The 14,503-nt window shown below is 39.9% G+C and overlaps 1 protein-coding gene across 1 annotated transcript in view; it reads left to right on the top strand.

The window, feature by feature from the left end:
* SLC6A17 (solute carrier family 6 member 17) overlaps positions 1-14,503 on the top strand; it is a 1,289,761-nt gene that overhangs the window by 603,091 nt on the left and 672,167 nt on the right. Inside the window, exon 8 of the mRNA XM_082246730.1 lies at positions 11,062-11,254. Coding sequence (XP_082102856.1) covers positions 11,062-11,254 — 193 coding nt within the window. The remainder of the gene's footprint in view (positions 1-11,061; positions 11,255-14,503) is intronic.

Here is a 14,503-nt window from a genome sequence, read left to right as displayed (position 1 = left end):
ATTCCAGAGAAGGAGGACATCATCAATGTACCTCGCCCAGAGCATTATCTGAGGTTGGTTACAGCCATAGATGATGTCCTCCTCCTACTGGGCCATAAACAGATTAGCCAAGCTGGGGGCATATTTAGCCCCCATCGCTACTCCTCTGTCTTGGCTGAAAAATTGGTCATTGAACCAAAAATAATTTGATTTGGTAGCAAACTGTAAAAGTTCCATAATGAAATCGATCTGAAGATAATGAACATCTGAGTCTCTATCCAAAAAGAGTTTTACCGCTTCTAATCCCAAATTATGGGGAATTATAGTATATAAGGATGTGACATCCGCAGTCACCATCCACAAACCATCAATGGGAACCAGGTTAGACAGCAAATAATTACATGCCTGGTATCCTTAATGTAGGAAGGGGTAAGCTGGACCAGTGGCTGAAGAAAAGAGTCAATGTACTTCCCCACCCGGGACGTCACAGAGTCAATACCATTGACTATGGGATGAACCGGGGGGAAAGTCAGACTCTTATGTATCTTAGGAAAATAATATTAGGTGTCTGAGGCTGCCTGGGCACCAAAAAAGCTCTTTCCTTTTTATTGAGAATATTTAAAGAAAAACCTTTTGAGACTATTGCCTCCAACTCCTTTTTATATTGGAAAACTGGATCACGTGGTAAGGGGATGTAGGTGTGCTTGTCACTCAGGATGCGCTGCATTTCTGCCATATAGTCACATCTGTCAAGCACAACTATACCTCCCCCTTTGTCCGCCGGTCTGATCACTAGGTCCTTATTATTACACAAGGAATCCAGGCCGGTGGCGAGATCTTTATTCAACCTGTTTTTCCGTATTTGAATTCCATTCAAATCTCTCAAGACAACGTCTCGAAAAACTTTGAGAGATGGTGCTAGAGAGCCTGGTGGAATAAACAGTGATGCGTTAGATAGACCAGAATGCTTAAATTGTGTGGAAATAATCCTATTCTCCTTAACCGGATTACTCAGCATACACTTTTGGATGTTCATTTTTCTGACAAATTTGTGTACATCCATATATGTCTGGAATTTATTTAAACATTTGGGGGGTGCAAATTTAAGTCCCTTATCGAGGATACTTTTTTCAGAATCTGTTAATACGCTATGGCTCAGATTGAAGATACCAATACTATTACATTTTTTTTCTTCCTCTTGGATTGTATCCTCCTCCCTCCCCTAACTTCTCTTGTGATTCTAACGGGCGTTTTAGGCCTTGCTTGGCCTTGTGAAAACCCCATCCAGGGTAGCCCTGATTAGACTGACTTTGGGAGGGTTGTTCGTCTGATTCAATGGTTCTGGATTCATGGGAGTTATTTGCAGAAGGGGACCTCGAACTGGACTAATTTTCTGACTGTCTTATTCTAGGATGTTGATTATCCCTCAAAGGAAAAAATTGGTTACATACAGGGACATTCAAAAAAATTGGGATAGAAAAAAGATGGGGCTTTGCGGGCCAGTGGGAGTAGAAGGATCAGAAACAAAACCAATTATAAAACCAAAAATACCTTTTATTGATATACAGAGTAAAATCGAGCATGGACTACCATGCATATACGATAACAACAGACTGACATACAATGATAAAACCAAACGTTTAACGTCACTGATGTTATAGAAACATATCCCAAAAAGGGATTATTGCCAAAACAAAGCCTGTATAGGATGGAAGATGGGTCTCAAGCTGGATTCGATCACGGTAGGTCCCCAGCAAGCCGACGCGTTTCGCTCAAGGCTTCCTTAGGGCCTGAGAGACCATAACAGACCGATGTTTCTATAAGTAACATAAAAGTATAACCAAATAAATGCAAGTTAGTTACAGATTTCATAGTACATCATACATAATGCTATTCAATTGTTTTTATTACACTTGGTTCTAGTTTTGTACTGACCCTTCTTGGCAGTGACTTGTGCTAGGGGACAGGGTTGTAGCGATACATAGGCTGTCCGGAAGATATTGCTTCCGTATTCACAATACAAAGTCTATATAGACATCAAAGACATATTTCTTGCACTGGATCCGATATATTAAGTCCCAACTGTGTCATCAGAGGCAGGGCTGTGAATCAAAATACCAATAGGTGTATATTTGTATTTACGATACAACCCACAGAAATTTTAATATATTCAAGATATCATAACCAACCTTCTGGGGTTAGCTCCACTGTAGCCTCTTAGGGTAAGTCACACCCCAAAAGGTAGATGTCCTCCCCCTGGTTTATTCGTCCTTATATATACAATCACCCCTATATATAGTAAATCTAAGGATATGAGGGCATGTATTATTCACTTTCAGTGGAGGATATCTATAATTAGAATATCTCAGTGATATGAGACTAACCAATAAATAAATAATGAATAGTCAGACAGATCATATATAAATAAGTAAATAAAAGAGGGTTAGTGGGGATAGCTGTTGGTTGAATAGGGATTGGAATGAATAGACAAGCATACAAATCTGGTGGTAATGTCAGCGGTATCTAACAGTGGAGCTATAGTATAGACACCCACCTAGTATTATATGGCAAAGAGTTTAAGCCGGGCAACAAACACCTTTCTCTGTACGGTTTACAAGAGGTATATCTCCAGCCTATAGGTCCTTGATGGCGACAGGGTTAACCTGGAAGAAGGACCAATGTCTTAAACAGGTGCATATAGGAATTGCTCTTCATAGCCATAGCATAAAGCTTTGGTTAATGGGAAAGGATATTGCATTGAAGAGGGGATAGTCAAACATGTACATACCTCTCCTCAGTCTAAAAAATGCTCCAGGCAGGAAAGGGGGACATATATAAACATATATTCTGATTATATGGACCAACGGTCCTGGGCTGTCCAAGCCCTAAAAGACACAATTGGAGAGGTTAGTTTCAGTATCTCGAACCCTCCGGCCTATACACCGAGAGTGCAGTCCTCAAGGCAGCCATCCCTTCTATCATTCTGGGGCCATCATCACTTGCCTCTGTGCCTCGTTCACTCACCACCTGCCTACCTGCCTTTACATCGCATGGGTTCTATATAGGAGGGGAGGAGACCGCGCTCATTGCTCCGTTTGGCGCTCAAACTAATCCCTTCAGGTGAAGCTGCTTGTATCTAATTGCGGTCGGCGGTGGCGCCGCCTGACCGCATCACTTCCGGTTGCTCCGGAAGTGAGGACAGTCTTTTCCCCGTTTAGGGCTCGATGGGTGATGGCATCGCCTCGTCGCGTCACTTCCGGTGGCGCCGGAAGTGAGGACATTGCTTTCAAGAATGTACCTATTGCCTTTAGATCCGCCCTACAGCTCCCGAACTGCAGTCTCCAATCGGGCACTGTCTATATTATGGGCTGGGTAGCTCCCTCTGCTGAAATTATAATAGAATATCCTGACAGCCACTCTACCTATTACGATCCCACAGGGGTCCAACCATCGGTACCAAAGTGCAAGATAATATTGTGGATAAATAAACAATCAATATTAAAGACATATGTCTGGATTACTACCATCACAGACAGTGCAATACCAAGCAATTATTCTACATCATTGTACAACAGCATCCGCTACAACCGTGTCGCTTCACTGGTCACCTATTATATACAGAAAAAAGGTGTACATATACATATTAATCTCTGCACATAGGCAGAATCACAATTTACTATAACGTTCATATAGAATATATATCAATTTATTTCTATGCTCTATTTGTAGGTAGCAGTCCCTATTTTTTTATATACTAAAAATCTTCATCTGTCCTTCATTCTAATGCGAGAAGAAACACTTTTACGGGGGAGGAGGAAAAAGAGAAAGGATCCATGTAGTTTGGAGGAGGGTTATTTTGGTAAAACTACTATAGAAATGGTTTGCAACTAATTACATCATTCAAGCCTGGGTATACGGTAGCTCTTAAATCGTATATCCATCTGGCCTCTCGTGCCAGAACTTTTTTATCAACATCTCCTCCTCTTTTGGGGTGTGACTTACCCTAAGAGGCTACAGTGGAGCTAACCCCAGAAGGTTGGTTATGATATCTTGAATATATTAAAATTTCTGTGGGTTGTATCGTAAATACAAATATACACCTATTGGTATTTTGATTCACAGCCCTGCCTCTGATGACACAGTTGGGACTTAATATATCGGATCCAGTGCAAGAAATATGTCTTTGATGTCTATATAGACTTTGTATTGTGAATAGCATTATGTATGATGTACTATGAAATCTGTAACTGACTTGCATTTATTTGGTTATACTTTTATGTTACTTATAGAAACATCGGTCTGTTATGGTCTCTCAGGCCCTGAGGAAGCCTTGAGCGAAACGCGTCGGCTTGCTGGGGACCTACCGTGACCGAATCCAGCTTGAGACCCATCTTCCATCCTATACAGGCTTTGTTTTGGCAATAATCCCTTTTTGGGATATGTTTCTATAACATCAGTGACGTTAAACGTTTGGTTTTATCATTGTATGTCAGTCTGTTGTTATCGTATATGCATGGTAGTCCATGCTCGATTTTACTCTGTATATCAATAAAAGGTATTTTTGGTTTTATAATTGGTTTTGTTTCTGATCCTTCTACTCCCATTGGCCCGCAAAGCCCCATCTTTTTTCTATCCCAATTTTTTTGCTAGTCTCTCACAGGGGTAAGGGCCTATACCACACGGCATTTTTGTGTATAGAATACAGGGACATTATAATGACATTCAGAATTATTGTAATCGTCCTCATCCCTATTTTTAGGGGTCGGCCTACTGTGATTCTGGTAAGGGCCATAATTATAACTCTGAACTGAGGGGCATTCTCATAACTGTATGAGCGGTAAGCAGAATTCTCACCTCTCTGGTGTGGAGACAAATCACGGTTGGGATATCTATACTGGGATTGGTAATTCTTTCCCTGATTTTTTGGGCGCGATTTATCTCTACCTCTACCCCTACCTCGTCCTCTAAATGGGGATTTGTGGGACAGGTAGTGACCCCTATTCTGTTGTGCATTGATTATTGCATCTGTCTGGGGAGGGTTAGCTTTATAATTTGAGGTAGCATTTTTAGAGGTTGATGTCTTAGAAGGATCACTATTTGATGTATCCATCATTACCTCGTTAGTGGAGGTCGAGATAAGTTTCTTTTGCCACTCAAAGACAGTGCTTGATTGGTAATCCCCCAGGTCTCTATTGTATTTTTTTCCTTTTTTGACCTTTTGGTCTCTTTCCTCTTTTTCAAGAATTTTTAAGAGACTACTTGAAGATTCTTTATATTCCTCGCTGTCTTTAAAAAGGAGAAGTTTCTCTTTAACAGTGTTGATCTCATCATCAAGTCTGGAAAGTTTAGCTGTTTTACGGCTGATGAGGAATTTGAGGAAGTTTGCCACAGCGCTTCCACAGCGCATAGCAGTCAGCATATACAGGAAGAGACGGCGTCCAGCACGCAGGCTCCGCCCCCTATATGTGTGACGTCGGCACCTCACTAAGCGTGCATGACTTACACCTGCCGCAAGCGTGGAAGCCAGAAATAAAGTTAAACATGGAACTCTTAGGTATAATGGGAGAGTCAATAACTGCAGGGCCAATCTAAGTGTAGGGGCCTTCTTATAAATAAATCCTGGATGAGATGGTAATACTGATCCCAATATTCTATCTTTAAGGAGAATGTTCCAATGGTTCTTGAAAATCCTCTCTCTACCTGTTTGTGTAGATGATTGTAATCCAATACAACTTTATATTCAAATGAGTTCAATGGCTTAACCCTCCCATCTGCCGAAAGTGTTTCCCTATCCATAACTGCCACTTTGTCCCGATTTTGTAAGATGGAGGCCAAATTATACCCTATCTACCTGGACCTTAGATTGTTGAAAATAATCAGTATTTTTGGAACAGTTTCTCCATATTCTAATACATATTCTATAATGTATAACTATCTAAATAGATAACCCCCCTCGCTCTGGCATCCCCCTCACTGATCCCTGGTGCCCCCTCCCTGTAGCTGCCTGCTGGCTCTCCCTCCTCTCCCTTTCGCTGGCTGCAGCTTCTGGGGCCAGAGATGGCTGTCAGGATGGAGAACGAGGGGGGGGGGAGCTGGCCCGATCCGTGTTCAGATCATGCCCAAGGGGCTACTGACAGATGAGCGTTTTAACCCCATTTGTGCTGACGATTGTGATGCATTTTTGGTGCTTCCCCATTGACTTAAATGTGTATAGTTTAGCGGGCTTACCGTCCGTTAGTTGCTACAAGTCCAGTCCACTTTGCCGCAGGCACAAAGTGAAGCATCACAGCCACAGCTTGTAAACACTCCCGTCCACTGCCTGTTGCATCTTAAGCGGGGGGGATCGTTTGGCAGGTGGCAAAAAAAAAACACAAAACAACTGTACATTTTTGCCTCCCCAAACTACAAGTCTAAACAATGCCTAAGGCAAGTGAGACTTTTTTTTACCTGCTCAAGTGTCAAGGTCTTTCTTTGCCTTCCTGTAGGCAGTCATCTTAGACATGTGCAGACTGCTGTCTTTTATAAACTGTTCATCATCACTTGCCTGCTGCCTGGGTTTTGCTCAGTGATGATGTTGCATCCCTGACTATATATATCACCTGTTGGCTTGCAGTCCTTTGCCCTTGTGTTTGTGCTTCAAGGTGCATCGCTGCTAGCAGCCTTCTTTTCTCAGTGTTCCTTCGTGCATGACCTGGCTTGGCTGACGACTTTCTTGACTCTCGATTCCGCATTGGCAGGCGACCCATCATCGGCAGACAACTCGGCATCAGCTTCTAGACTCGATCACGGCTTGGATGACTACCTGCTCTGGACTTGACCTGGGTTGTTCCTTATTTCGCTCCTCACTCTTGCTGTGCGTTTATTGTTGTTGCTCTAAAAAAAATGCTTTTTTTTTACTTGCATCTTCGTGTGGTCTGGTTTCCTGGCACCCTGATAGCAGGTGTTCTGTTAATCCCCATGCAGGCAATTCCATGTATGTTAATTGAGACAGAGCAGCTGCATGGGAACGCACAGGTGTTCCATGCATTCCTGTGCAGGCAGTCCAATTCATGTCAATTGGGTTGCAGCAGCTGCATGAACACAGCTACTGCTCCCAATTTGACATTCGTGTGGGTGCATGTCCCTGAACTCACACTGTCTGTCTGCCTTTTGGACTATGCACTAACACCCACATGGATGTCAGTTGGGGAGCAGTGGCTCTGTCCTTGGAGCCACTGAGTCTCAGTTGACATGAATGGGACTGCCTGCACAGGGATGTACAGATCACCTGTCCATCCCCATGGGGGTACATTTGGTATAATTGTATATACCATGTTTTAGTGCACCCCATGTGAATAAGGCCTTAGTAGGAATTTAGCACAAATTTTGGAAGTTACGTTTTTACAAATATAGATTTGAGTGTTTTTTAGTGAAAATAGCGATTTGATAAAAATTTGCGCAACTATTGTGAGGCTTTAAACAGTAGCACCTTCTTTTATTCTATTGGTCATGTACTTCTTGAAAATGTATGGTTTGGGGGGTTTTTTCCAAACTCTGAAAGCTGTAATTGAATAATGCAAACCTCCAGATTTTAAGAAATTAGGTTTTGCATACGTTCGATTTTCACTGTTTTGCAAAAAAGCACTATTTAAAATCTACAAATATTTGTTATTTATTAACTCAATGCAAGTTAAACTTTTATATTTAGTAGGCATTTAGCAGAAATTTAGTAAAATTTACTGTGCTGCTAATATCTGCTGCTAATGATTTTAGTGTATTCTTAGCAAAAATATTGTTTTGATAAACACTTGCGCAAAATATATGGGGCCTTAAAAATCAGTAGCACTTTCTTTTTATTCTACTGGTCATGTGCTTTCAGAAAATGTATGGTTTAGAGGGTCTTTTACAAACTCTGAAAGCTATAAGTCAAAAATTTAAATTTGGTTATTTACAGTTTTGTTTGTTTTTATTTTTACCATTTTGCAAAAAAGCCCAATTCAAAATACAAATATGTGGTATTTATTAATTCAATGCAGGTTAATCTTGTATGTTTAATAGAAATTTAGCAGGTATTTTGTAAAATATTCTGTATTTGTGTCTGCTACTAATAATTATTAAGTGTATTTTTTTGTGAAAATACTGTTTTAGTGAACATTTGCGCAAATTTTACAGGCCTTAACCCCTTAAGACCAGATTTTTTCTGACACTTTTGCTTACATGTAAAAATTAGTATTTGTTGCTAGAAAATTACAAACTTGATTCCAAAAAGTTGGGACACTGTACAAATTGTGAAAAAAACTGAATGCAATGATGTGGAAGTTTAAAATTTCAATATTTTATTCAAAATACAACATAGATGACATATCAAATGTTTAAACTGAGAAAATGTAAAATTTTAAGGGAAAAATAAGTTGAATTTAAATTTCATGGCATCAACACATCTCAAAAAAGTTGGGACAAGGCCATGTTTACCACTGTGTGGCATCTCCTCTTCTTTTTATAACAGTCTGCAAACGTCTGGGGACTGAGGAGACAAGTTGCTCAAGTTAGGAATAGGAATGTTGTCCCATTCTTGTCTAATACAGGCTTCTAATTGCTCAACTGTCTTAGGTCTTCTTTGTCGCATCTTCCTCTTTATGATGCGCCAAATGTTTTCTATGAGTGAAAGATCTGGACTGCAGGCTGCCCATTTAAGTACCCGGATCCTTCTACGAAGCCATAATGTTTTAATTGATGCAGTATGTGGTCTGGCATTGTCATGTTGGAAAATGCAAGTTCTTCCCTGAAAGAGACGGTGTCTTGATGGGAGCATATGATGTTCTATAACTTGGATATACCTTTCAGCATTGATGGTGCCTTTCCAGATGTGTAAGCTGCCCATGCCACACGCACTCATGCAACCCCATACCATCAGAGATGCAGGCTTCTGAATTGAGCACTGATAACAACTTGGGTTGTCCTTGTCCTCTTTAATCTGGATGACATGGCGTCCCAGTTTCCCAAAAAGAACTTCAAATTTTGATTCATCTGACCACAGAATAGTTTTCCACTTTTCCACATTCCATTTTAAATGAGCTTTGGCCCAGAGAAAACACCTGCGCTTCTGGATCATTTTTAGATATGGCTTCTTTTTTGGCCTATAGAGTTTTAGCCAGCAACAGTGGATTATGTTCACCGACAATGTTTTCTGGAAGTATTCCTGAGCCCATGTTGTGATTTCCATTACAGTAGCATTCCTGTAGCATTCCTGTATGTGATGCAGTGCCGTCTAAGGGCCGAAGATCACGGGCATCCAGTATGGTTTTCTGGCCTTGACCCTTGCGCACAGCGATTGTTCCAGATTATCTGAATCTTTGGATGATATTATGCACTGTAGATGATGATAACTTCAAGCTCTTTGCAATTTTTCTCTGAGAAACTCCTTTCTGATATTTTTCGCCGCAGCATTGGCGAGCTGGGAGACACTGCCACTCTGAGAGGCTCTTTTTATACCCAATCATGTTGCCAGTTGACCTAATAACTCCAGCTGTTCCTTATATGTACATTTAACTTTTCTGGCCTCTTATTGGTACCTGTCCCAACTTTTTTGGAATGTGTAGCTCTCATGAAATCCAAAATGAGCCAATATTTGGCATGACATTTCAAAATGTCTCACTTTCAACATTTGATATGTTATCTATATTATATTGTGAATAAAATATAAGTTTATGAGATTTGTAAATTAGTCCATTCCTTTTTTACTCACAATTTGTACAGTGTCCCAACTTTTTTGGAATCGAATTTGTTCTTAGAACTCCAAACATTATATATTTTTTTTAAAGCAGAGGTTGTTGCAATGTTTTATGTTACACAATATTTGTGCAGCGGTTTTTCAAACACACTTTTTTAATTTAAATGCACAAAAACACAATATAATACCCAATTGTTTGGTAAAATTTAAAGATGATGTTAGACCGAGTAAATAGATACCAAACTTGTCACACTTTAAAGTTTTGCACACCCGTGCAATGCCAACAAACAACGTAAATTTTACTATCCATAGGCGACGCTTTAAAAGCCTTTACAACTTTATATTTACACGGGAAGTCTGGTGCTAGAAGTACTGCCCATTATATGATGTTCATAGTGATACTTCACATGTGTGGAACAATTGTTGTTTGCATGTGTGAGGGACCAACGCATGCGTTCGCTTTTGCACATAAGCACGGGGGACGGGGGGCTTTAAAATACTTTTTATTTTTACACTGTCACTTTAACATTTTTTTATTAACTTAATCACAGGGAATATCAAAATCTTCTGTGATAGCAATAGGCAGTGACAGGTACGCTTTATGGTGGGATCTGGGGTCTGTTAGACCCCAGATCTATCCTCTACCCTTAAAAGCATTTGATAACACTAAAATTGATGTGATCAAATGCTTTTCATTTTTAAAAATGGCGCCATTTACATCTGGGGAAACCGGCGTTGATGTATGCTCATTGCTTCTCGTAGAGGTGAACAGAGCCAATCCAGTCTCTGTTTGCCTCTGTGATCAGCCACTGTAAGTTGTAGCTGGTCAATCAAGACTTCAGGTGGGACGGTAAATCCCCAGAAATCCACGCAGGGTGGGGGGAGATGTCCACTCCCTCTGCTTGTAAAAGCAGTCCAGGGGCTAGTTAACAGCTAGGGTTGCTTTTACAAAAGAGCCAACAATCGGCTCTAACAAAACAATACCGGGGTGTAACCACCATACTGGTATGTTGCTGGTCATCAAGTGATTAGAAATTAGTAGTAGTTTTTTGTTTATTCTTCTGGTCATGTGCTTTCAGAAAACATATGGTTTGGGGTCTTTTACAAACTCTTAAAGCTGTAAGGGAAAAATAAACATTAAAAAAGTGATGGAAAAATAGCAAAAACGGTCTGGCCACCAGAGTTTAAAAGTGGAGCACAGGGCCTGGCAGCAAAAGGGTTGCTTTAATCAATGTGTAGTTGCCAGTACCTCAATAAATAATTTACTTTCATATATTTTTGTTCATTTTCTTTAGTACTGCACATGGAAGTATTAACTTCTAAAAATTCAGTGTGGAAAAAATATTAATCTTTTGATTGTCATGTTACCACAGGCTGTACAAGGAACAGGATTGGCATTCATTGCATTCACTGAAGCCATGACTCATTTTCCTGCATCTCCATTCTGGTCTGTCATGTTTTTCTTCATGCTGATTAATCTTGGGTTAGGAAGTATGATTGGCACTATGTCGGGGATTATTACACCTATTATTGATACATTTAAAGTACAAAAAGAAATATTGACCGGTAAGTAGTTTTCAGTATCCTTTGTTATTTTATAATGCTTCTGGTAAGAAATAACCTAAAAAAGTGGATCTTTATGGTGTGCATAAAGTAAGATATAACCTTTCTATGTTTCTCATGTAGGAACATTTATTTTGGATGTAATTTATCTTGCATTTAAGATAGCCTAGTGCCACATTTAATTATGTGGTACTTACAATTCTGACTTTAATCAGAATCTACAATCGCAGCCGCAACACCCCTGTCAACTGCTTATTGCAGCTTAAGGGAAGGGGGGGGGGGTGGTTGGTGGGCGGCAAAATCACAGCTCAACTGCACATATTTACTGCCCCAACTACAAGTCTAAACGATGCCTGAGGCCTAGTTTATGCAGTGCAAAACTGCAAGGCCATTTTTAACTGCCCAGGTGTTCCATGAATCCCCATGCAGGCAGTCCCATTGATGTTAATTGAGACACAGCGGCTGCATGGGAATGCACAGGTGTTTCATGCATTCCTGTGCAGGCAGTCCCATTCATGTCACTTGGCATGCAGCGGCTGCATGGACACAGCCACTGCTTTCAACTTGACATTCGTGTTGGTGTATGTTGCTGAAATTTCACTGTCTGCACTTGGGGCCATGCAACTACACCCACACGGATGTCAAATGGGGAGCAGTGGCTCTGTCCCTGCACCCACTGTGTCCCAATTCAGTGGTTCTCAAATCCGGTCCTCGGGACCCACTAACAGGCCAGATTTTAAGTATTACCTTGGGGGATGCAGACTAGAATACTGCAATCACTGAGAAGCAAATGAGATCACCTGTGATGTAATTTAGTTATCTTGCAAACCTGGCCTGTTGGTGGGTCCCGAGGACCGGATTTGAGAACCACTGTCCCAATTGACAGGAATGGGACTGCCTTCACAGGGATGCACAGAACACCTGTGCATTCCCATGCAGCCGCTGTGTCTCAATTAACAATAATGGGACTGCCTGCATGGGGATTCATGGAACACCTGCGCAATTAAAAACATGGCCCTCCATGGGTGTACATTTTAGTACACCCCATATGAATGAGGCCTTAGTAGAAATTTAGCAGGGATTTTGTAAGTTATGTGGTGTTTGTGTACAAATAAGGATTTTTGTGTTTTTTTGTAGTGAAAATAGTAGTTTGATAAACATTTGCGCAACTAGTGTGATGCCTAAAAAATCAGTAGCACCTTCTTTTTATTCTACTGGTCATGTGCTTAGGAAAAATGTATGGTTTGGAGGATCTTTTACAAACTCTGAAGGTTTTAAGTGAAAAAGAAAACCTCCAGATTTTGCGAAATGTAGTTATTTACTGTTTTGCATACGCTTGATTTTCACTGTTTCGCAAAAAGGCACTATTTGAAATTTACAAATATTTGTTAATTATTAACTCAATGCAGGTTAATCTTGTTTTGATAAACATTTGTGCAAATATTACAGGGCACTATACACTTTAAGTCCAAGGCCTTTTTCTGACACTTTTGTTTACATGTAAAAATAAAGAATTGCTGCTTACTATTTCAGATGCTCTTTTCTGATTACCACAGCAGTAAAAAAAAAAAAATCCTACTTATTTTTCTTATTTTGTGAAGGGGCAGGAGAGCTGTGCTTGTATTCATCAAAGTATTACTAAAGGTAAAACTTTTTTAGTTATGACATGCGAAAGGGAACACATAACAAAAATATAGCGGAGTTTTCTCAAATTTACCTACAAATGTGAAAATACTCTATTACTCCAATACTCTACATTCTTTTGGCATTGCCATATGTTTACTCTTACTCTATGTTTATTTATCTGCACACCTATATATTTTTTTTTTTAAATAAACAAGCCTAACCTTTCATTGATAGTTGTCTCTCTTCAGGCTGGAAATCTTTAAATAAAGTCTCAAGTTCCCAATACCACAAACATAATGCACAAGGGCTTAGACCATATTGGACTTTACTGGCTCAACACTCGACTACATAGTTTTACATTAAAAAAAATTTTGAACCTTTTATAGGTCCAAAAAGCATTACCAATGCATATGTGCAGGTATATAACACATAGAGTATCCACTGTGCTTAGGTCACTGCATTTATCTGCCTCATACAATACAAAGCATTTTTGCACTTAAATTACAACAAAATAATCTGTGGGGAACAGTCCTTCTCCATCAACGCGTTCCCCATGCTTTGCTTCATTGGCATAGAAGAGCAAGATTTTGCACTGAATAAAAAACAAGATATTTAACATTTCATATAATTTATAGTCATATGTACTGTACAAAAATTCATATGATAGATATTGTAATGGTTCACAACTCGAAAGTATCAGTGCAATTAGTATGCAGAAGTCTTCCTGGATGGGCACCGAGAGAATTGAGGCTAGGCCAACAGGTTTTCACAGACTAGTTAAACTAAAAACAAGTCCATATATCCATAATTAAGGCCAGCCAACATTAGGATCTCTTTATATATATACAAATTAACTTACATGCACTTACATTTGAGTAGATTAGGAACAGTAAAACCACAGTTAGTTTTACCAGTTACAGTGGATAGCTTCAGGGACAGCTATATGAGAGATGATTGGCTCTACACGACACACAATTTCAAAAACAGTTAACAAGCCCCTCCCATCCCCTCGTATTCAGTAAACAAGCATAAAAGAAGAACCACCACCAATGTGCATGAGGGGGAAAAACTCCAAATCTCAAACCGATCTCTTCAACTTAACCGATGAAAAGAAAAGGACACTATCCTGGAATATTTCTGGAAACACTGTTACTGCTAAGACTAATCATGGTTTTCTCAAAACGTCTTCCAGGACAGCTACAAGAGAGGATGAACAAGTAATTCTTCTACTTCAGGGACGGACCACAGCTTGTAGAACTTTTGACACATGAAGCAGCTAGAATTTTGAATGTGCATGAATACTGGAAGAAGGTGTCGTGGAAATAAATATACGCTTGATGCACAAAGATTTCCGTTGCGCTAATACATGCACTTTTGGATAATAATATACGCCATCCCCAGAGATACAGATACACACAGGCTGTTTCAGTTTGGATGTTTTCAAGTTTGACCTGTGTTAAACAATGGCCTTCGTTTATTTATAGGGCAACAAAAGAACAAAGACAGGAAGTGATGGCTACACCACATCAGCCAATCAGTTCCAGATGTACAGTCACATGACATAAGTTACTCACATAGAATCAGCCAATGACAAACTTGTATACATTCAAATATATAACAGGAAGA

Source organism: Pelophylax lessonae (genome assembly GCF_965119305.1).
Source record: "Pelophylax lessonae genome assembly, chromosome: 2".
Taxonomy (NCBI): Eukaryota; Metazoa; Chordata; class Amphibia; order Anura; family Ranidae; genus Pelophylax; species Pelophylax lessonae.
Note: the sequence above shows the minus strand (reverse complement) of the source record. Positions and strands in the feature narration are given on the sequence as shown.